The 23596-nt window shown below is 42.4% G+C and overlaps 3 protein-coding genes across 5 annotated transcripts in view; all 3 read left to right on the top strand.

Annotated features, from left to right (window-relative positions):
• Positions 1-23596, top strand: part of LOC115178195 (zinc finger protein 658B-like) — a 1063446-nt gene that overhangs the window by 768546 nt on the left and 271304 nt on the right. The gene's annotated exons all lie outside the window — the stretch shown is intronic.
• LOC115178199 (zinc finger protein OZF-like) overlaps positions 1-23596 on the top strand; it is a 92028-nt gene that overhangs the window by 32001 nt on the left and 36431 nt on the right. Inside the window, exon 1 of one of the 3 annotated variants that reach the window (XM_029739290.1) lies at positions 5614-6283. The exons of 1 other annotated variant lie outside the window; for it this stretch is intronic. In XM_029739290.1, coding sequence (XP_029595150.1) covers positions 5935-6283 — 349 coding nt within the window. In that variant the 5' untranslated portion in view covers positions 5614-5934. Of the gene's footprint in view, positions 1-5613; positions 6284-23596 lie in introns of those variants that run through there. One more of the 3 variants, XM_029739292.1, reaches the window with a different exon arrangement.
• Positions 6699-11671, top strand: LOC115178228 (zinc finger protein 3-like). Its single transcript, XM_029739326.1, has 3 exons — positions 6699-6736; positions 6872-7049; positions 10557-11671. Exons 1-3 carry the CDS (start codon positions 6734-6736, stop codon positions 11267-11269), a joined length of 894 nt encoding a protein of 297 aa, XP_029595186.1. The 5' UTR covers positions 6699-6733; the 3' UTR covers positions 11270-11671.

Genomic DNA, 23596 nt, shown 5'->3' with positions numbered 1-23596 from the left:
TCAACCGTGATGGCGAGATCATGGAACGGGCAGTCCTTCCCCGGGAGGAAGAGCAGCTCCGTCTTGCCGAGGTTCAGCTTGAGGTGGTGATCCGTCATCCACACTGATATGTCTGCCAGACATGCAGAGATGCGATTCGCCACCTGGTTATCAGAAGGGGGAAAGGAGAAGATTAATTGTGTGTCGTCTGCATAGCAATGATAGGAGAGACCATGTGAGGATATGACCGAGCCAAGTGACTTGGTGTATAGCGAGAATAGGAGAGGGCCTAGAACAGAGCCCTGGGGGACACCAGTGGTGAGAGCACGTGGTGCGGAGACAGATTCTCGCCACGCCCCCTGGTAGGAGCGACCTGTCAGGTAGGACGCAATCCAAGCGTGGGCCTCGCCGGAGATGCCCAACTCGGAGAGGGTGGAGAGGAGGATCTGATGGTTCACAGTATCAAAGGCAGCCGATAGGTCTAGAAGGATGAGAGCAGAGGAGAGAGAGTTAGCTTTAGCAGTGCGGAGCGGAGCGGAGCGCCTCCGTGACACAGAGAAGAGCAGTCTCAGTTGAATGACTAGTCTTGAAACCTGACTGATTTGGATCAAGAAGGTCATTCTGAGAGAGATAGCAGGAGAGCTGGCCAAGGACGGCACGTTCAAGAGTTTTGGAGAGAAAAGAAAGAAGGGATACTGGTCTGTAGTTGTTGACATCGGAGGGATCGAGTGTAGGTTTTTTCAGAAGGGGTGCAACTCTCGCTCTCTTGAAGACGGAAGGGATGTAGCCAGCGGTCAAGGATGAGTTGATGAGCGAGGTGAGGTAAGGGAGAAGGTCTCCGGAAATGGTCTGGAGAAGAGAGGAGGGGATAGGGTCAAGCGGGCAGGTTGTTGGGCGGCCGGCCGTCACAAGACGCGAGATTTCATCTGGAGAGAGAGGGGAGAAAGAGGTCAAAGCACAGGGTAGGGCAGTGTGAGCAGGACCAGCGGTGTCGTTTGACTTAGCAAACGAGGATCGGATGTCGTCGACCTTCTTTTCAAAATGGTTGACGAAGTCATCTACAAAGAGGGAGGAGGGGGGGAGGGGGAGGAGGATTCAGGAGGGAGGAGAAGGTGGCAAAGAGCTTCCTAGGGTTAGAGGCAGATGCTTGGAATCTAGAGTGGTAGAAAGTGGCTTTAGCAGCAGAGACAGAAGAGGAAAATGTAGAGAGGAGGGAGTGAAAGGATGCCAGGTCCGCAGGGAGGCGAGTTTTCCTCCATTTCCGCTCGGCTGCCCGGAGCCCTGTTCTGTGAGCTCGCAATGAGTCGTCGAGCCACGGAGCAGGAGGGGAGGACCGAGCCGGCCTGGAGGATAGGGGACATAGAGAGTCAAAGGATGCAGAAAGGGAGGAGAGGAGGGTTGAGGAGACAGAATCAGGAGATAGGTTGGAGAAGGTTTGAGCAGAGGGAAGAGATGATAGGATGGAAGAGGAGAGAGTAGCGGGGGAGAGAGAGCGAAGGTTGGGACGGCGCGATACCATCCGAGTAGATTTTATAGAACATGTTCAACAATTTGTTTTGTTTTATATTATAATTGGAAAAGCCCCCCCCCCCCCACTGAGCTGATTTTTAACCTTTTACCTGGGCTTTGCTCGTTTCATATTTCTTTTGATCCTGACAAACTCCCCAGTCCCTACCGGTGACAAGCATACCCATAACATGATGCTGCCACCACAATACTTATTGTGTGGTTAATGTGTGGTCTATCTCCAGGTCATCAGACTGTTAAATAGTCACCAGTGGCCAGCCTCCTCCTAATACCCTGCCCTAAACTTTAGTCACTGTTATTAGCCGTCTACCACCCAGTACTCCACCCTGCATTCTTGTCCAGGCTCATCCTATATAACTACTGCTGTACACAGCTTTTCTATTCATATACGGTCCTTAACCTCAATACACACCATCAAATACATTGTAAACAAACTGTATATATTTATATTCCAGACTCTGACATTGCTCGTTCTACTATTTCTATTTTTCTAAATCCTTAAAATAAATTGTGGGGATTAGCATGTATTGTTTTGTATTGTTAGATATTACTGTACTGTTTCGCTACACCCGCGATAACATCAGAGAAATATGTGTATGCAGCCATCATCCAGTCTCTCAGAAGCCCATGTTGAGCCAGCAGTGTTCTCACCATGGAAGAGGGAGCAGGCAGCCGTCATCCAGCCTCTCAGAAGCCCATGTTGAGCCAGCAGTGTTCTCACTATGGAAGAGGGTGCAGGCAGCCATCATCCAGTCTCTCAGAAACCCATGTTGAGCCAGAAGTGTTCTCACCATGGAAGAGGGAGCAGGCAGCCGTCATCCAGTCTCTCAGAAACCCATGTTGAGCCAGCAGTGTTCTCACTATGGAAGAGGGAGCAGGCAGCCATCATCCAGTCTCTCAGAAACCCATATTGAGCCAGCAGTGTTCTCACCATGGAAGAGGGAGCAAGCAGCCGTCATCCAGTCTCTCAGAAACCCATGTTGAGCCAGCAGTGTTCTCACTATGGAAGAGGGAGCAAGCAGCCGTCATGGCAGCTGATGACAGTTGTGACAGCCTTGGACACACAGCAAAGTTTGACACAGTCAGTGTTGTTGAGCAGAGAATCAACCAGATTGATTCACAGTCAGTGTTGTTGAGCAGAGAATCAACCAGAGAATCAACCAGATTGTCCGTGTCGAAGTTATTCAGGTGCATAATACATTTTATTTTTTCTATTCTGTTATTCAATTAGAAAATGTACTCTGAATGAGAACAAGCACATCTGTGAGCGTTATGCATTATAACATCGATTGACTTACTCATTACTCATCTCATATGTATATACTGCGTACTGTATCCTATATTATCTCTTCTACACTATCTATTGCATCAGCCGCTCTAACACTGCTCAACCATATATTTATATGTATATATTCTCATCCCATTCCTTTACTAGATTGTGTATATTAGGTTTTGTTGTGGAATTGTTAGATATTAGCTGTTAGATACTGCTGCACTGTCGGATCTAGAAGCACAAGCATTTCGCTACACTCAAAATGACATCTGCTAACCATGTGTATGTGACCAATAACATTTGATTTGATTTGACTAATTGATGACGCTGACAGCTTTATAGTAAAAACAGGGCTGGAGTCAATTCCATTTCAATTCCAGTCAATTCAGGAAGTAAACCAAATTACAATTCCACATTTTCCTCATTGAAAACCATAGAAGAGAATTGGAATTTTCAGTTTACTTCCTGAATTTACTGGAATTTAAATGGAATTGACCCCAACCCTGACTAAAACTGAATATTCCTTTTTGCCTGTCTCCAAACCACAGCATTTTTTACATCACAAACAGCCTGTTCCTGATATTCTGGTCTACATACACCAATGCTGAATGGCAGTGAGATGCCAGCCTCCTTCTCACATCCAGCCTGTTCCTGATATTCTGGTCTACATACACCACCACAATCACTTACAGTGCATTCGGGAAGTATTCAGACCCCTTGACTTTTTCCACATGTTGTTACGTTACAGCCTTATTATAAAATGTATTAAATTGGGGGATTTCCTCATCAATCTACAGACAACACCCCATTATGACAAAGCAAAAACTGGATTTTAGACATTTTTGCTAATGTATTTTAAAATGTATTCAGACCCTTTACTCAGTACTTTGTTGACGCACCTTTGGCAGCGATTACACCCTGGTCTTCTTGGGTATGACACTACAATCTTGGCACACCTGTATTTGGGGAGTTTCTCCCATTCTTCTCTACAGATCCTCTCAAGCTCTGTCAGGTTGGATGGGGAGCGTTGCTGCACAGCTATTTTCAGGTCTATTCAGAGTTGGTCGATCGGGGTCAAATACAGGCTCCGGCTGGGCCACTCAAGGACATTCAGAGACATGTCTCGAAGCCACTTCCACATTGTCTTGGCTGTGTGCTTAGTGTCGTTGTCCTCTTGGAAGGTGAACCTTTGCCCCAGTCTGAGGTCCAGAGTGCTCTGGAGCAGGTTTTCATCAATGATCTCTCTGTACTTTGCTCCATTCATCTTTCCCTCGATCATGTCTCGCAGTCCCTGCCACTGAAAAACAACCCCACAGCATGATGCTGCCACCCATGCTCCACCACAGGGATGGTGCCAGGTTTCCTCCAGACCTGACGCTTGGCATTCAGGCCAAAGAGTTCAATCTTGGTTCCATCAGACCAGAGAATCTTGTTTCTCATGGTCTGAGAGTCCTTTAGGTGCCTTTTGGCAAACTTCAAGTTGGCTGTCATGTGCGTTTTACTGAGGAGTGGCTTCCGGCTGGCCACTCTACCATAAAGGCCTGATTGGTGGAGTCCTGCAGAGATGATTGTCCTGGAAGGTTATCCCATCTCCACAGAGGAACTTTGGAGCTCTGTCAGAGTGACCATTAGGTTCTTGGTCACCTCCCTGACCAAGGCCCTTCGCCCATGATTGTTCAGTTTGGCTGAGCGGCCAGCTCTAGGAAGAGTCTTGGTGGTTACAAACTTCTTCCTTTTAAGAATGAAGGAGGCCACTGTGTTCTTTGGGACCTTCAATGCTGCAGAAATGTTTTGGTACACTTCCCCAGATCTGTGCCGTGACACAATCCTCTCTCAAAAGGAATATATCACATCAAATATAGGCTACTTAAAGTTCATGAGAGAACACACATACTGCTCGTACACTTGTCTCATGTTTTTTTACTAAAATATAATTGTGCTTTAGGTCATTAAGCCTCATTAAATTAAACTGTATGAAGCTGTATGCTTTTTATTTCAACACCTGCTCCTAAGCCGTACCTCAGTACATTGACACTGTACCTCAGTACATTGACTCGATACCCCTTACCTCCTGTATACAGCCTCCACATTGACTCTGTACCGGTACCTCCTGTATATAGCCTCCACATTGACTCTGTACTGGTACCTCCTGTATATAGCCTCCACATTGACTCTGTACTGGTACCTCCTGTATATAGCTTCCACATTGACTCTGTACTGGTACCCCCTGTATATAGCCTCCACATTGACTCTGTACTGGTACCCCCTGTATATAGCCTCCACATTGACTCTGTACTGGTACCTCCTGTATATAGCCTCCACATTGACTCTGTACTGGTACCCCCTGTATATAGCCTCCACATTGACTCTGTACTGGTACCCCCTGTATATAGCCTCCACATTGACTCTGTACTGGTACCTCCTGTATATAGCCTCCACATTGACTCTGTAGCCACGGTATAGTTTTTTTATTGTGTTATTGTGCTTTTTTTTAACTCTTATTTTTCTTAACTACATTGTTGGTTAAGGGCTTGTCAGTAAGAATTTCACGGTAACACCTACACCTGTTGTAGCTTTGTAGCGTGGCTTCAAGGGAATAGTATAGTCACATCTAGATAAAAATGAACTGAGTAAATGTGTATTAACACACTACCTATTCATGGAAGTATTTATTCATAATCTACATATTAAGTTTATACGTCTGTGTACAGGAAAGTATTATTTGTAAGACGTAAGAGAAAATATATCAGCTTATTGTTAAATTATTATGACGTTCTTTCCAATACTAAAAGTGTAGTAACTGTTGTTTCCAAACTGCGTTACCCACTCCAGTCAACAGATGGCGATGTGCGTCTTTCATGTGTTGCTTCTTGCGTGACGTATAATTTACTGGACGGACGCTTCTTCAGGAACAACAACACCGCTACTCTTTCAATCACCACGGTAGCTTGCTAGCTGACATAAAACTGAAAGATTTACGTTTTAGGCTATGTTAATGTACATTAGCTAACCGCAGTGTTTAAAACACATTTCAGTTGACGTTAACTTGAACCTGATTTGCTTGTTCAATTTGCAAATTTGTTAAAGACTGATACTGAGCCAAGCACTAGGCTAGTCGCTAATGCTAACTAGCTAGCTAGCTAACATACCTGACTATGAGCTCACTAAACTACTCATCCCCTGCTAAAGAAGAGGATGTCTGTTGGACGGAGAAAGAAGCTCTGGCCCTGAACATTATCGTGAAAGACGAAGAGGAGGATATTACAGTAAAAGGAGAGAAAGAAGCTCTGGCGCTGAACATTGTCGTGAAAGAAGAAGATGAGGATATTACAGTGAAAGGAGAGAAAGAACCTTTCAGAATGAAAAATGAGGAAGAGGAGGTTGTTATAGGAAAAGAAGCGAAAGCATCCTCTTCCTCTCTAAAAGATTCTATCTCAATAAAGGTGAAGAAGGAAGACGTTTTGGGAGTGAAAGAGGAGGAGACAGAATATCTGATTAACACCAGTGAGTACTGTCTTAAACAGGGGCACAAACAATGCAGTTGTTGAACTAATGTGTGGTTTTAAAGGGGCATTCTACTGAAGTTCTACACTTTAATATGTTGTTCTGTACTGTAGGAATTGTTAAAGGGTCAATCTGTCATTGGTACATATATTTTTGGGGACTTTTAAATTACATTTAATTATATAATATAACAGGCTTTTAAAATTCAATATTGGAACATCATTTATACTTAAAATATCAAAGGGACACAAAAGGCACCCAATTCATTTAGACATATGAATGCCTCTTGGAAGACCCTATGACTGTAATAGACAGTAATAAGTTTACCATCTGTTTGATGTTCTCGTTCACACAGGAGAGATACATGACTATTGTGGATCCTCTGGGGAGCATCAACAACATCCTGATGCTGACGAGTCAGAGAAGAGTCTCTCCAGATCAGAACACCAGATGGTACAGCTTGGTCTGGTCTAGCATACAGCTTGCTCTATCAGGGTCTGGGCTGGGTTTCTGTAAAGCACTTTATGACAACAGTGGCATCAGCATCCATAATGATATGTCTCTGTGTCCCCTCTTTATGGTTACCAGGACAACGCTAGCCCTTCCTCCCTCCTGGAGTCCCCGTGTCATGCCTCTCCCGGTAGCACCTTACTGCTGGGTATGAAGAGGTTGTCTGTGCTGCTGGTGGACTGCAGGAAAACAACGGGGCTGAGTGTAACTGTGAGAGGACGAGAAGAGAAGAAAGGATCAGATTTGACTCATCAAAGTAAGTGCTGTAGTTTAGTTTGAACAAATAAAATAAATCTGCCCATTATCTGTTCCCAATAAGGCAATCCCCGACTAATACAAATACAACTTTGCACACTCTTGGCATTCTCTCAACCAGCTTCACCTGGAATGCTTTTCCAACAGTCTTGAAGGAGTTCCCACATATGCTGAGCACGTTGGCTGCTTTACCGTCACTCTGCGGTCCAACTCATCCCAAACCATCTCAGTTGGGTCAACTGATGCAGCACTCCATCACTCTCCTTCTTGGTCAAAAAGCACTTACACAGCCTGGTTGTGGTTGGGTCATTGCCCTGTTGAAAAACAAATGATAGTCCCACTAAGCGCAAACCAGATGGGATGGCGTATTGCTGCAGCATGCTGTGGTAGCGACGCTGGTTAAGTGTGCCTTGAATTCTAAATAAATCACAAACAGTGTCACCACCAAAGCACCATCACTCAATGCTTCACGGTGGAAACCACACATGCGGAGATCATCTGTTCACCTACTCTGCGTCTCACAGACATGTCGGTTGGATCCGAAAATCTCAAATTTGGACTCATCAGACCAAAGGACAAATTTCCAACGGTCCATTGCTTGTGTTTCTTGGCCCAAGCAAGTCTGTTCTTCTTATTGGTGTCCTTAACTTCTTTGGGCTATTTGGGACGCTAGCGTGCCACCCGTGGCGCACCCTATCAACAGCAGGTGCATTTCAAGAGCGGCAAATTTGAAACCAAATAAATGTCAAAATTCTAATTTCTCAAACATACAACTATCTTACACCCTTTGAAAGATAAACATCTCCTTAATCTAACCACGTTGTCCGATTTCAAAAAGGTTTTACGGCGAAAGCATAAAGTTAGGTTATGTTAGGAGAGTACATTGACAATAGCTGTGTGTAATGTATTGTCAATTCAAAGACAGGCGTCACCAAAACCATAAAATCAGCTAAAATTATGCACTAACCTTTTACAATCTCCATCAGATGACACTCCTAGGACATTATGTTAGACAATGCATGCATTTTTAGTTCTATCAAGTTCATATTTATATCCAAAAACAGCGTTTTACTATGGCGTTGATGTTCAGGAAATCGTTTCCCTCCAATAACCGGCAGTCAAGTCATCACAACAAAATAATTAATTAATATTAGAAAACATTGGTAAAATATTATATTGTCATTCAAAGAATTATAGATTTACATCTCTTGAATGCAATCGACTTGCCAGATTTAAAAATAACCTTACTGGGAAATCACACTTTGCAATAATCTGAGCACTGCGCCCAGAAAAATACGCTTTGCGATACAGACTAACCGCCATGTTGGAGAGATCGAAAATACTATGTAAATAATCCATTACCTTTTGATTCTCTTCATCAGATGTCACTTCCAGGAATCCCAGGTCCATAACGAATGTAGTTTTGTTCAAAAAAGCTCATCATTTATGTCCAAAAAGCTCTGTGTTGTTAGCACATGATCTAAGCCAGCCGGACTTCACTTCACGAACGGAAAAAATATATTTACGTTTGTTCAAACATGTCAAACGTTGTATCGCATAAATCATTAGTGCCTTTTTTAACCAGAACATGAATAAAATTCAAGGCGGACGATTGGGTTCTCTTTTAAAACGTATTGGAACGAGAGTACCCAACATGAACTCGCACGCCAGGTGTCTAATCGGCCATCACCGTTCCAAGGCTCTTGTTCGGTCAGATCTCAGAGTAGAAGACTCAAAACACTTTGTAAAGGCTGGTGACATCTTGTGGAAGCAATAGGAAGTGCCAAAACATTCATCAGCCCCTTTGTTTTTCAATGGCATAGGCTTAAAGTCAATTCAACACATCAGGTATCCACTTCCTGTCAGAATCTGTCTCAGGGTTTTGCCTGCCAAATGAGTTCTGTTATACTCACAGAAACCATTCAAACAGTTTTAGAAACTTTAGGGTGTTTTCTATCCAAACCTGAACAATAATATGCATATTCTAGCTTCTGAGTTGGTGTAGGAGGCAGTTAAAAATGGGCACATATTTTTTCCAAAATTCTCAATGCTGCCCCCTAGCCCGTAGAGGTTAACTAGTGGTTTCTTTGCAGCAATTCGACCATGATGGCCTGATTAATGCAGTCTCCTCTGAACAGTTGATGGTGAGATGTGTCTCTTAATTGAAATCTGTGACGCAGTTATTTGGGCTGCAATTTCTGAGGCTGGTAACTCTAATGAACTTATCCTCTGCAGCAGAGGTAACTCTGGGCCATCCTTTCCTTTGGCGGTCATCATGAGAGCCATTTTCATCATAGCTCTTGATGTTTTTTGCGACTGTACTTAAAGAAACTTTCAAAGTTCTTGAAATGTTCTGGATTGACTGTCTTAAAGTAATGATTGACAGTTGTTTCTCTTTGCTTATTTGAGCTGTTCTTGCCATAATATGGACTTGGTCTTTTACCAAATAGGGCTATCTTCTGTATACTCCCCCTACCATGTCACAACACAACTGATTGTCTCAAACGCACTAAGAAGGAAAAACACAAATTAGTTTTTAACAAGGCACACCTGTTAATTGAAATGCTTTCCAGGTGACTACCTCATGAAGCTGGCTGAGAGATTTCCAAGAGTGTGCAAAGCTGTCATCAGGGCAAAGGGTGGCTACTTTGGAGAATCTCAAATATAAAATATATTTTGATTTGTTAAACTTTTTTTTGTTTACTTCATGATTCCATATGTGTTATTTCGTAGTTTTGATGTCTTCACTATTATTCTACAATGTAGAAAATAGTAAAAATAAAGAAAAATCCTTGATTGAGTAGATGTGTCCAAACTTTTGACTGGTTCTGTATATTTATATATACTGAACAGATATAATCGCAACAATTTCAATGATTTACAGTTCATATTAGGAAATGAGTCAATGTAAATACATTTTAGGCCCTAATCTATGGACTTCACATGACTGGGCAGGGGCGCAGCCATTGGTGTGTCTGTGGGGTCGTAAGCCCACCCACTTGGGAGCCAGGCCCAACGAATCAGAATTAGTTTTCCCCACAAAAGGGCTTTGTTACAGAGATACATACTCCTCAGTTTCATCAGATGTCCGAGTGGCTGATCTCAGACGATGTGGAGGTCCTTGGTCTGCGGTTGTGAGGCCCGTTGGACAGACTTCCAAATTCTCTAAAAAGATGTTGGAGGCAGCTGATGGTAGAGAAAGCAACATTCAGTTCTCTGGTAACAGCTCCAGTGGATATTCCTGCAGTCCCCAATCCATTTGCACACTCCCTCAAAACTTGAGACATCTGTGGCATTGCGTTGTGTGACAACTTTACATTTTAGAGTGGCTTTTTATTGTCCCCAGCACAAGCACCACCTGTGTAATGCTGTTTAATCAGCTTCTTGATATGCTACACCTGTCACGTGGATGGATTATCTTGGCAAAGCAATGTAAACAAATTTTCACATAATTGGAGAGTGGAGGTTTCATTCTGGTCTCTTTTTATATAAACACTGTCTTTGGCAGGAGGAAAATCAAACTTGGAGGAACCAAAGACCACACCAGCAAGACGACACCTCTGCTCCCAGATCAAGTTAGGGAGCCTGAAAAGACCTGAGGGGGGACACACAGGAGAGAAGCCGTACCATTGCGCCCAGTGTGGAAATAGTTTTAGCCGGTTAGGAAGCCTGAAAGCTCATGAGCGAATACACACAGGAGAGAAGCCATACCATTGCGGCCAGTGTGGAAAGAGTTTTAGCCTGTTGGGAAGCCTGAAAGCTCATGAGCGAATACACTCAGGAGAGAAGCCATACCATTGCAGCCAGTGTGGAAATAGTTTTAACCAGTTAGGAAACATGAAAAGACATGGGAGGATACACACAGGGGAGAAGCCATACCACTGCTCCCAGTGTGGAAAGAGTTTTACGGCATTAGTTAAGCTGGAAGCTCATGAGCGAATTCACACAGGGGAGAAGCCTTACTACTGCTCCCATTGTGGAAAGAGTTTTAACCATTTAGTTAACATGAAAAGACATGAGAGGATACACACAGGAGCGAAGCCTCACCATTGCTCCCAGTGTGGAAAGAGTTTTAAGCGGTTAGACACCCTCAAAGATCATTTGCGAATACACACAGGGGAGAAGCCTTTCCGTTGCGCCCAGTGTGGAAAGAGTTTTAGCCGGTCAGGAAGCCTGAAAGAGCATGAGCGAATTCACACAGGGGAGAAACCTTACCACTGATCCCAGCGTGCAATGCGTTTTACCCAATTAGGACGCCTGGAAGAAGACATGAGACCGCACACGGGGGAGAAGCCTTACAAATGTTCAGACTGGGGGGAAGGCATTTCACTCATCAGTCACTTAAAAAAACATGTGAGAATCCACACAGGAGAGAATAATGACTTCTCCTAGTGTGTAAACTTGTATTTCACATCACATTGACTTAAAATTAATCAGAGAACATACACAGTGCTCCCATTGTCTTGTATTGTTGACTGAGAATGTGTTTACTTGTTTATACCATATGACATTTAATTGTACCAAGTATACTCCAAAATATATTTGTATGTTTTTATTAGAAAATATGAATTGAATATTGTCATGTCTTTGGCATCATTAAAAGTGAAGACTTATTTTATCAAATCAATTCTCTGTAATTATTATTACATGATTAAACTAACCATGTGCATTTAATTGACTAGGATGTCGGGGCACCACGGAAAGTCTTCAGATTACAAAGTTATACTTTTCTGAATATAACTCTTCAGATATTTTAATATCTGATCAATTAGTCATATATTAATGAATTATTCTTTACCTCGCGTCAGTCTCATTCCAAACGTCGTAAATTGTTGGTTGTCTGCACGAACCCAGCCTTTTTTTATAAATCATCCGTACACCAATTGGCTTAATCATTTATTTACTAACTACATAATCACAGAAATGCGCAAACAAACAGTAGATACTGGTTACTAATGAATGATTGGGAAGATTCCCCACTGGGCTAAGCCGATATGATTGGTGGACAAAGGGAAGTGGGTGTGGTCTGAGAAAGAAACGGGAAAGACAAACGGGTTACACACAGTTGAAGTCGGAAGTTTAGTTACACATTAGCCAAATACATTTAAACTCAGTTTTTCACAATTCCTGACATTTAATCCTTGTAAAAATTCCCTGTCTTAGGTCAGTTAGGATCACCACTTTATTTTAAGAATGTGAAATGTCAGAATAATAGTAGAGAGAATTATTTATTTCAGCTTTTATTTCTTTCATCACATTCCCAGTGGGTCAGAAGTTTACATACACTCAATTAGTATTTGGTAGCATTGCCTTTAAATTGTTTAACTTGGGCCAAAGGTTTTGGGTAGCCTTCCACAAGCTTCCCACAATAAGTTGGGTGAATTTTGGCCCTTTCCTCCTGACAGAGCTGGTGTAACTGAGTCAGGTTTGTAGGCCTCCTTGCTCGCATACGCTTTTTCAGTTCAGCCCACACATTTTCTATAGGATTGAGGTCAGGGCTTTGTGACGGCCACTCCAATACCTTGACTTTGTTGTCCTTAAGCGATTTTGCCACAACTTTGGAAGTTTGCTTGGGGTCAATGTCCATTTGAAAGACCCACTTGTGATCAAGCTTTGACTTCCTGACTGATGTCTTGAGATGTTGCTTCAATATATCCACAGAATTTTCCTACCTCATGATGCCATCTATTTTGTGAAGTGCACCAGTCCCTCCTGCAGCAAAGCACCCCACAACATGATGCTGCCACCCCATGCTTCATGGTTGGGATGGTGTTCTTCAGCTTGCAAGCCTCCTCCTTTTTCCTCCAAACATACCGATGGTCATTATGGCCAAACCGTTCTATTTTAGTTTCATCAGACCACAGGACATTTCTCCAAAAAGTACGATCTTTGTCCCCCATGTGCAGTTGCAAACCGTAGTCTGGCTTTTTTATGGCGTTTTTGGAGCAATGGCTTCTTCCTTGCTGAGCGGCCTTTCAGGTTATGTTGATATAGGACTTGTTTTTCTGTGGATATAGATACTTTTGTACCTGTTTCCTCCAGCATCTTCACAAGGTCCTTTGCTGTTGTTCTGGGATTGATTTGCACTTTTCGCACCAAATGACGTTAATCTCTAGGAGACAGAACGTGTCTCCTTCCTGAGCAGTGTGATGGCTGCGTGGTGCCATAGTGTTTATACTTGCGTACTATTGTTTGTACAGATGAACGTGGTACCTTCAGGCGTTTGGAAATTGCTCCCAAGGATGAACCAGACTTGTGGAGGTCTACAATTTTTTTTCTAAGGTCTTGGCTGATTTCTTTTGATTTTCCCATGATGTCAAGCAAAGAGGCACATAGTTTGAAGGTAGGCCTTGAAATACATCCACAGGTACACCTCCAATTGACTCAAATTATGTCAGTTGGCCTATCAGAAGCTTCTAAAGCCATGACATCATTTTCTGGAATTTTCCAAGCTGTTTAAAGGAACAGTCAACTTAGTGTATGTAAACTTCTGACCCACTGGAATTGTGATACAGTGAATTATAAGTGAAATAATCAATTGTTGGAAAAATTACTTGTGTCATGCACAAAGTAGATGTCCTAACCATCTTGCCAAAACTATAGTTTGTTAACAAGAAATTTGTGGAGTGGTTGAAAAATGAGTTTTAATGACTCCAACCTAAGTGTCTGTAAACTTCCGACTTCAACTGTGTACTATTCGAAATGCTAATCCTTTGAGCATGAACGCTCACTCATTCAGGAATAATTGCAATCAATATATATTTACGCCCATGTGTCGTTGTGATCTGTTGGAATCCGGTCCGTCTGCTGGAGAGTTCATCCGAGTCTCTCTTTCTGTTTCCCTGAAGTTCAAATTCTTTCTTGGTTAGAATGGATACTTCAGATTACCATTCAGAAATTCTCTCATAGAATAGATGTTTCAGCGGTTGTCGGTATTCGCATCCCAGGTTTACATCATTTCTAGCTGCAGACTAGTAATTATCTTATGCCCCCACAGACCCACTAATGCTCTTATTCTGTAGGGATCAATAGTCTCAGAGTTTAACCATTTCCAGCCATGTAGCCAATGCTCCACGTGGGATGGTTTTCTAGTCTTGGTACTCAAACCTGTGCCACCTCAGCTTACACGAGGTATGCGTTGTCTAAACTATTCGCAATCACAGCTCACGCTGTGGGTTTGCTCAGTCTGAAGAGGATTTATTTTAGGAGGGGCTTTTATTCGTAACAATAGGAAAGGCGGTTCCAGATCATGTCTGTGCTGGGGACAGGCCAATGACTTAGTTAATCTATAAAGGGAATACAATTCTCTCACATTAAAGGTTTAACATCACATTACATCATTTCACAAATAGTTTCATCTTTACTCATTCATTTTATGCAAGAATTAGATGCAAACCCCATAATTGAGCAATGCACACATTCAGAGACATAGTTATGCGTGTTTCCTGTCCTCTCTGAGGTCACCAAATGAAACACACTGTCCCTTAAGTGTCCACGGACCCTTCCCACACTCTCAAAGGTGGACATATAGTTTAATTTTTCCATTTGGGGGATTTAGGAGTTCGGCCACGTGAAACCCTTTGTTCACTCTGTGGTCTCTCTCTGCATGAAAAGGGGGAGAGAGTCTCCGCCAGGAATTTACGACCTGAGATAACAGAACCTGGGTGTAGGAGAGGGGGAAGCCACGATCTATACCCAGAAAGGGCCACGTCATGACAATATGGAGTATGTCAGTTTGAATAGAGTAGATCAGATTCCATGTGTTTAAATGGTCATTTTTTAAACTCTGACTGTGTGTGTTTATATGGTTGTCATTCCTCCAGCACTAGAGATAATCAAGTGATATTTGGATGTGATGCATTTGTTCTATTGTTTACATTTGCATTGTTGGCCCACTGATGATTTAATGAAATGAAAATGTTCACAGACTCTGTAATGGAAAATGTTAGTTGTATGTGTCCACATAACTGATTATGTGACTAACCTTGTGAAACTATCCTATTATAATCTCCTGTTCCTGGGAGTATCATCCTGCGTTGCAAACCAATTTGCACATGTGTCCTTGTATGAATAAAGTCCCTCCCAGGAACAGGAAACTATAAAGATATGTGCTCATCACCCAATGCTACAGGAATTCAGACTGTCTACACTACGCTCTGTAACTCTGTTATTCTCTCTGAGCTCAGAAATAAAGAATCTTGGTTTGACTTGGACTCCAGCAGATCCTTATTTTATAATATCCACCACAACTCGCCCACGGATTGCTGTTTCATCATTGTCTCAATGAAGAGTTCCTCGTTCAACTTTCCTGGGGGCATTTACAAGCCTCCCACTGGTTGAATAAACATTATTTCCACATTTCAACAAAACAAATCCATACGATGATGTTAGATCAATTTTGAAAACTGATTGGATTTGTAAAAATCCATCAACATCGGTAATTTTTATTTATTTTTCACCCAACTGGCAACCTAAATCCAATGACAGGGGACATTTTGTGTTGATTTCATGTTGAATTGACTTTAGTTGACGACGACAAAGAAATGTAAATCGAAACTAGATGTTGATCTGACGTCTGTGCCCAGTGGGCTGGTTTGAATAAGCGGCAGGTGTTGGATCAATATCCACCTTAGTAGCTACGTTTCCCATGCAATTTGCGACAGATTTTCATGTGAATATTCAAACATCTGCATAAAACAATACATGCATTTTCCCACCAGAAATGTTTCTATCAAACATACTTATTGTGGATAAAAGGCTTTGCGTGACAAATAAATTACTTTTGCTGTTAAATTCACATTTTCCAAATCGAAAAATACAAGTTAAATGGGTTTCCATCGCATTTCCAACTGTACTGAATGTCTCTTGGCACGTGCACTGTTGCCAACATCTCACAGATACAGTGCTGGTAGGCTACCTACATGATGAGATTATTATGGATAAGAGAGATATTATTTTATTTATCATCATGTCACCAGAATAAGACCATCAAAATGTATTGGAAAGGAGCATCAAGCTCATCACCTCCACTTTCACCACCCTGTGAAGTTCCTAACTTATTTCATCTGTAGCCTAATAAACTACATGGTTTCCCAAGTCGTAGTGGGAGGACCACACAACATATCATCGTGTCTCCAAGTTAACTAAGATGTGATGGTTATTATATAAATATATGCGGATAAAGGAGTTTCCATATCCATTTCTCGCTCATGCATTTTTACTGACACAAAAGGATCCCACCATGTCAAACGAACTAACATATAGTCTGTCGGCATTTATAGAAGTGTTCAGACATATCCTGTTTCCATCAGCCTGGTCATTACTTTTGAAATGGTTGGATCAATATTCACCTTCATGATGTGGATGAAGCCTGATTTGGAATGTCTGAGTAGTTCTATATGATGTCATAATACACCCCTCTGATAATCAAGTGATATTTGGAATGTCTGAGTAGTTCTATATGATGTCATAACACACCCCTCTGATAATCAAGTGATATTTGGAATGTCTGAGTAGTTCTATATGATGTCATAATACACCCCTCTGATAATCAAGTGATATTTGGAATGTCTGAGTAGTTCTATCTGATGTCATAATACACCCCTCTGATAATCAAGTGATATTTGGAATGTCTGAGTAGTTCTATCTGATGTCATAATAACCCCTCTGATAATCAAGTGATATTTGGAATGTCTGAGTAGTTCTATATGATGTCATAATAAGCCCTCTGATAGTGATACATTTGCTACATTGTTTCCATGTCAGTTGGTTTCCCACTCTGATGATTTATATCTGACAGAGGGGCTTTAAAGGAATAGTATGGTGACATCTTAGTGGGGCTTGAAATAAATAGGATTGTTAATCATAAACTCCTATAGCAACAATACACTGCAGCTTTGACATCAAGAAGAGAATGGGCTGATGGGTGGTGGTGCTACTCTATAGGTAAGGCTGTCCAATATGAATGTTCAATACACACAATAGGTTGATCAGTAGCCAGTTAGCTAGCTGCTACAGTCCAATATGAATGTTCAATACACACAATAGGTTGATCAGTAGCCAGTTAGCTAGCTGCTACAGTTCAATATAAATGTTCAATACAGACAATAGGTTGACTGGGGAGATGATTTCCCAATAAGAGTCCTGCAATAAGAGCTAACATGCTAATATTTGTGTAAACTATATATTTTTGTGTTCTGTTGTTGTCACTGAGGTGGCTGATATCCCACTCCATAGTTAAGCCTGAACAATGACTATAGGAATTCTACACCTCCTTGACATTTTTTTCACATTTTGATCCATTTTGATCCCATGTTCAGCAATTTGTTTTGTTTTATATCATAATTGGATAGCAACAATAACTATTGTCTATTGTTATTCTCAATGACCTTCCTGGCCATATGAAAGCCTAGCTAAATACAATGTTTTCATGTCTTTGATTATGCAAACATTTGTTTATTAGATTATATTTCTCATTAAGATGAATGTTGTTTTAATTCTATATGGGTCACGCCTTGCTTTGGTCACGTGTTCTCTTATGGGTCAATGATTTTAATTAGAATATAACAATGATGGTTTCTCCACAATCACTTACAGTGCCTTTGGAAAGTATTCAGACCCCTTGACTTTTTCCACATTTTGTTACGTTACATCTTATTCTAAAATGGATTAAATTAAACAATTTCCTCAGCAATCTACACACAATAGCCCATAATGACAAAGCAATATGAAATCCATGATGGCGTAGCATTTCAGACGTCCATTACCCTCCTCTTGTCGTGTCCCGTGTATATATATATTTACATATTTTTTCTTCACTTATCTTTTTACATGTTTTATTCTAAAAAACTCAACCTCAAAGCCTCTCCTGCAACCCGCCTCACCAAGTTAAAAAAGAAAGAATTATTTACCTCATCTGAATTCCACAACAGAAGCTAGCCAGAGGTTAGCCATTCTCACTGGCTAACATTGAAGTTCAGCTAGCCACGGTTAGCTGTCCTCAGCTATCCATTAGCTCGAAAAGCTATCGCCAGTTTTTGTACAGCGTGACTCAGACCAGAGCATACCGGACCTATTCTCTCTCCTTTCCCCGATTTCTACCGCAGGCTCTGGACATTTACACCTGGATCTTGCAGCTAACTAGCTGCTACCTGAGTGACTATTGGCAACGTCGGTCACGGAATTAACACACATTATTACGGAGCTGGCCAGCTGAAGAGTTCCGTCAGCCACTCCTGGGCTATTCCTGAGCTAGCCAGCTGAAGTGTCTCCTGGGCTACAACTCACCTATCCTGACCCGTTTTACTGCCGATGCGGAGCCCCATCGGGTCTTCACGACTGGACCACCGACGTTATCTGCCCGAGGGAGTTATCCAACTGGCCCCTCCGTCGCGACGTAACCTGATCGCCCATCTGCGGCCGGATAATCGTTAGCTGTCTTATCGGCTGCGATCTGAATAGGTCTATCGGACACCTTTCTTGGGCCACTATAACTAACTATTTTGCCAACTTGGACAGGTCCCCCCTTCCACACGGAACCCCACTAACCCACAGACGGAAACGCACGAGGTGGCTAAAAACAGACCTCCCTCCCATCTTCCACCAGCTTGCTACCTATGGCCCGGCTAGCTGTCTGAATCTCACTGGACCCTTTGATCACTCGGCTAAGCATGCCTCTCCTTAATGTCAATATGCATTGTCCATTGCTGTTCTGGTTAGTGTTTATTGGCTTATTTCACTGTAGAGCCCCTAGCCCTGCTCATTATACCTTATCCAACCTCTCAGTTCCTCCACCCACACATGCTATGACATCTTCTGGTTTCAATGATGTTTCTAGAGACAATATCTCTCTCATAATCACTAAATGCCAAGGTTTACCTCCTCTGTACTCACATCCCACCATACCTTTGTCTGTACATTATACCTTGAAGCTATTTTATCGCCCCCAGAAACCTGCTCCTTTTTCTCTCTATTCTGGACGTCACAGACGACCAATTCTTATAGCTTTTAGCCGTACCCTCATACTTATTCTTCTCTGCTCCTCTGGGGATGTAGAGGTGATTCCAGGCCCTGCAGTGCCTGGCTCCACTCCTACTCCCCAGGCGCTCTCTTTTGATGACTTCTGTAACCGTAATAACCTTGGTTTCATGCATGTTAACATTAGAAGCCTCCTCCCTAAGTTTGTTTTATTCACTGCTTTAGCACACTCTGCCAACCCGGATGTCCTAGCTGTGTCTGAATCTTGGCTTAGGAAGTCCACCAAAAACTCTGAAATCTTCATCCCTAACTACAACGTTTTCAGACAAGATAGAACGACCAAAGGGGGCGGTGTTGCAATCTACTGCAGATATAGCCTGCAGAGTTCTGTCCTGCTATCCAGGTCTGTACCCAAACAATTTGAACTTCTACTTTTAAAAATCCACCTCTCCAAAAACAAGTCTCTCACCGTTGCCGCCTGCTATAGACCCCCCTCGGCCCCTAGCTGTGCTCTGGACACCATATGTAAACTGATTGCCCCCCATCTATCTTCAGAGCTCGTGCTACTAGGTGACCTAAACTGGGACATGCTTAACACCCCAGCCATCCTACAATCCAAGCTTGATGCCCTCAATCTCACACAAATTATTAATGAACCCACCAGGTACAACCCCAAAGCCGCAAACACTGGCACCCTCATAGATATCATCCTAACCAACGTGCCCTCTAAATACACCTCTGCTGTTTTCAACCAAGATCTCAGCGATCACTGCCTCATTGCCTGCACCCGTAATGGGTCAGCGGTCAAACGACCTCCACTCATCACTGTCAAACGCTCCCTGAAACATTTCAACGAGCAAGCCTTTCTAATCGACCTGGCCCTGGTATCCTGGAAGGATATTGACCTCATCCCTTCAGTAGAGGATGCCTGGTTATTTTTTAAAAATGCCTTCCTCACCATCTTAAATAAGCATGCCCCTTTCAAGAAATTTAGAACCAGGAACAGATATAGCCCTTGGTTCTCCCCAGACCTGACTGCCCTTAACCAACACAAAAATATCCTGTGGCGTTCTGCATTAGCATCAAACTGCCCCCGCGATATGCAACTTTTTAGGGAAGTTAGAAACCAATACACACAGGCAGTTAGAAACGCCAAGGCTAGCTTTTTCAAACAGAAATTTGCTTCGTGCAACTCCAACTCTAAAAAGTTCTGGGACATTGTAAAGTCCATGGAGAATAAGAACACCTCCTCCCAACTGCCCACTGCACTGAGGATAGGAAACTCTGTCACCACCGATATTGAGAATTTCAATAAGCATTTTTCTACGGCTGGCCATGCTTTCCACCTAACTACCCCTACTGCATTCAACAGCACTGCACCCCCCACAGCTACTCGCCCAAGCCTCCCCCATTTCTCCTTCTCCCAAATCCATTCAGCTGATGTTCTGAAAGAGCTGCAAAATCTGGACCCCTACAAATCAGCTGGGCGTGACAATCTGGACCCTTTCTTTCTAAAATTATCTGCCGAAATTATTGCAACCCCTATTACTAGCCTGTTCAACCTCTCTTTCGTGTCGTCTGAGATTCCCATAGATTGGAAAGCAGCTGCTGTCATCCCCCTCTTCAAAGGAGGTGACACTCTTGACCCAAATTGCTACAGACCTATATCCATCCTACCCTGCCTTTCTAAGGTCTTCGAAAGCCAAGTCAACAAACAGATTACCGACCATTTCGAATCCCACCGCACCCTCTCCGCTATGCAATCTGGTTTCAGAGCTGGTCATGGGTGTACCTCAGCCACGCTCAAGGTCATAAACAACATCGTAACCGCCATCGATAAGAAACAATACTGTGCTGCCGTATTCATTGACCTGGCCAAAGCTTTTGACTCTGTTAATCACCACATCCTCATCGGCAGACTCAGTAGCCTTGGTTTCTCAAACGATTGCGTCGCCTGGTTCACCAACTACTTCTCTGACAGAGTTCAGTGTGTCAAATCGGAGGGCCTACTGTCTGAACCTCTGGCAGTCTCTATGGGGGTACCACAGGGTTCAATTCTTGGGCCAACTCTTTTCTCTGTATACATAAATGATGTCGCTCTTGCTGCTGGTGAATCTCTGATCCACCTCTACGCAGACGACACCATTCTGTATACTTCTGGCCCTTCTTTGGACACTGTGTTAACAACCCTCCAGACGAGCTTCAATGCCATTCAACTCTCCTTCCGTGGTCTCCAACTGCTCCTAAACACAAGTAAAACTAAATGCATGCTCTCCAACCGATCGCTGCCTGCACCTGCCCGCCTGTCCAGCATCACTTCTCTGGACGGTTCTAACTTAGAATTTGTGGACAACTACAAATACCTAGGTGTCTGGTTAGACTGTAAACTCTCCTTCCAGACTCACATCAATCATCTCCAATCCAAAGTGAAATCTAGAATTGGCTTCCTATTTCGCAACACAGCATCCTTCACTCATGCTGCCAAACATACCCTCGTAAAACTGACCATCCTACCAATCCTCGACTTCGACGATGTCATTTACAAAATAGCCTCCAATACCCTACTCAACAAGCTGGATGCAGTCTATCACAGTGCCATCCGTTTTGTCACCAAAGCCCCATATACTACCCACCACTGCGACCTGTACGCTCTCGTTGGCTGGCCTTCGCTTCATAATCGTCGCCAAACACATTGGCTCCAGGTCATCTACAAGACCCTGCTAGGTAAAGTCCCCCCTTATCTCCGCTCACTGGTCACCATAGCAGCACCCACCTGTAGCACGCGCTCCAGCAGGTATATCTCTCTGGTCACCCCTAAAGCCAACTCCTCCTTTGGTCGTCTCTCCTTCCAGTTCTCAGCTGCCAATGACTGGAACGAACTACAAAAATCTCTGAAACTGGAAACACTTATCTCCCTCACTAGCTTTAAGCACCAGCTGTCAGAGCAGCTCACAGATCTCTGCACCTGTACATAGCCCATCTTTAATTTAGCCCAAACTACTACCTCTTCCCCTACTGTATTTATTTATTTTATTTATTTTGCTCCTTTGCACCATATTATTTATATTTGAACTTTGAACTTTCTTCAAACTACAAATCTACCATTCCAGTGTTTTTCTTGCCATACTTTATTTACTTTGCCACCATGGCATTTTTTGCCTTTACCTCCCTTATCTCACATCATTTGCTCACATTGTATATAGTCTTATTTTTTTCTACTGCATCATTGATTGTATGTTGTTTTACTCCATGTGTAACTCTGTGTTTTTGTATGTTGTCGAACTGCTTTGCTTTATCTTGGCCAGGTCGCAATTGTAAATGAGAACTTGTTCTCAACTTGCCTACCTGGTTAAATAAAGGTGAAATAAATAAATAAATAAATAAAAAATAAAAGGCTTTTAGAATTTTTTGCTAATTTATTAACAACAGAAATCTTATTTAGATAAGTATTCAGACCCTTTGCTCCGATACTCGAAATTGAGCTCAGGTGCATCCTGTTTCCATTTATCATCCTTGAGATGATTCTACAACTTGATTGGAGTCCACTTGTGATAAATTCAATTATTATTGGGTTATTGTGTGTCGAATGATGAGGAAAAATGTAATTCAATACATTTTAGAGTAATGTAACAAAATGTGGAAAGAGTCAAGTAGTCTAAATACTTTCCGAAGGCACTGTACAAACATCACATTGAATATTGAACTCACTTTCAAAAAGCTCCATGAGGAAGAAAGGATTCCCAGATGATCTTTTAGATGTTCTGTCTTCAGGATGTTCTGGATTGATGGCTGTTGGAGAGGGGAGGAGCAGTTGAGTGAGCTGGGGCCTTTTATTGCCCTTCCCCTGGGAGCCTGTCAGCTTGTGACATGATGTGAGAGAGGGCCTACCTGTAAGATATATTGTGCTATAAACGTACTTTTATTTGAAGAGGTTTTTGACCATTCAGGGAACTAATCTCAAACACATGAAAACATGAACAAAAATATTGTCTACACTAAAGAATGTGAATTTGGTCATAAAAATGCTTTTTGACAAGTTATATGCATGAAAATAAAGATGTTTAAAACATGTAACATTGTGGAGAGGTTTTTGGACACTATAGGGGACACCTAAGTCTTGTTATGGATAAATGTCTATAAAGAATGACTGGTATTAGATATCTGATCCATCTTTGGGGCACATGTTGACAAGATGTTGGGGAATCACTGGAGGGGAATGTTGACCAACTGAGCATCTCAGTGTACAGTTCAATAAACACAAGAGGCATTTTGTTACATTTCAGTCTTCTGTGATGTATTTAAAGTGTCATATTGGGATGCAAACTCAAATATGAATACATCTAAACTATATCTGACATGGTACTGGTGTCTTCTTTTTTAAAGCCCATAACCATGTGTGTGATGTGTCAACAAAAAAGGGCCCCCCCCCCATAAAAAGATCCTGCAACAGAAAGCTGCACAATATGTTAAGTAAGTATTTTGCTTACCATGACTATATCCAACCCTACTCCATGTGTTACCACTATCATGTATCCTACCATGACTATATCCAACCCAACTCCATGTGTTGCC

This window comes from Salmo trutta, chromosome 38 (assembly GCF_901001165.1).
Source record: "Salmo trutta chromosome 38, fSalTru1.1, whole genome shotgun sequence".
NCBI lineage: Eukaryota > Metazoa > Chordata > Actinopteri > Salmoniformes > Salmonidae > Salmo > Salmo trutta.
Note: the sequence above shows the minus strand (reverse complement) of the source record. Positions and strands in the feature narration are given on the sequence as shown.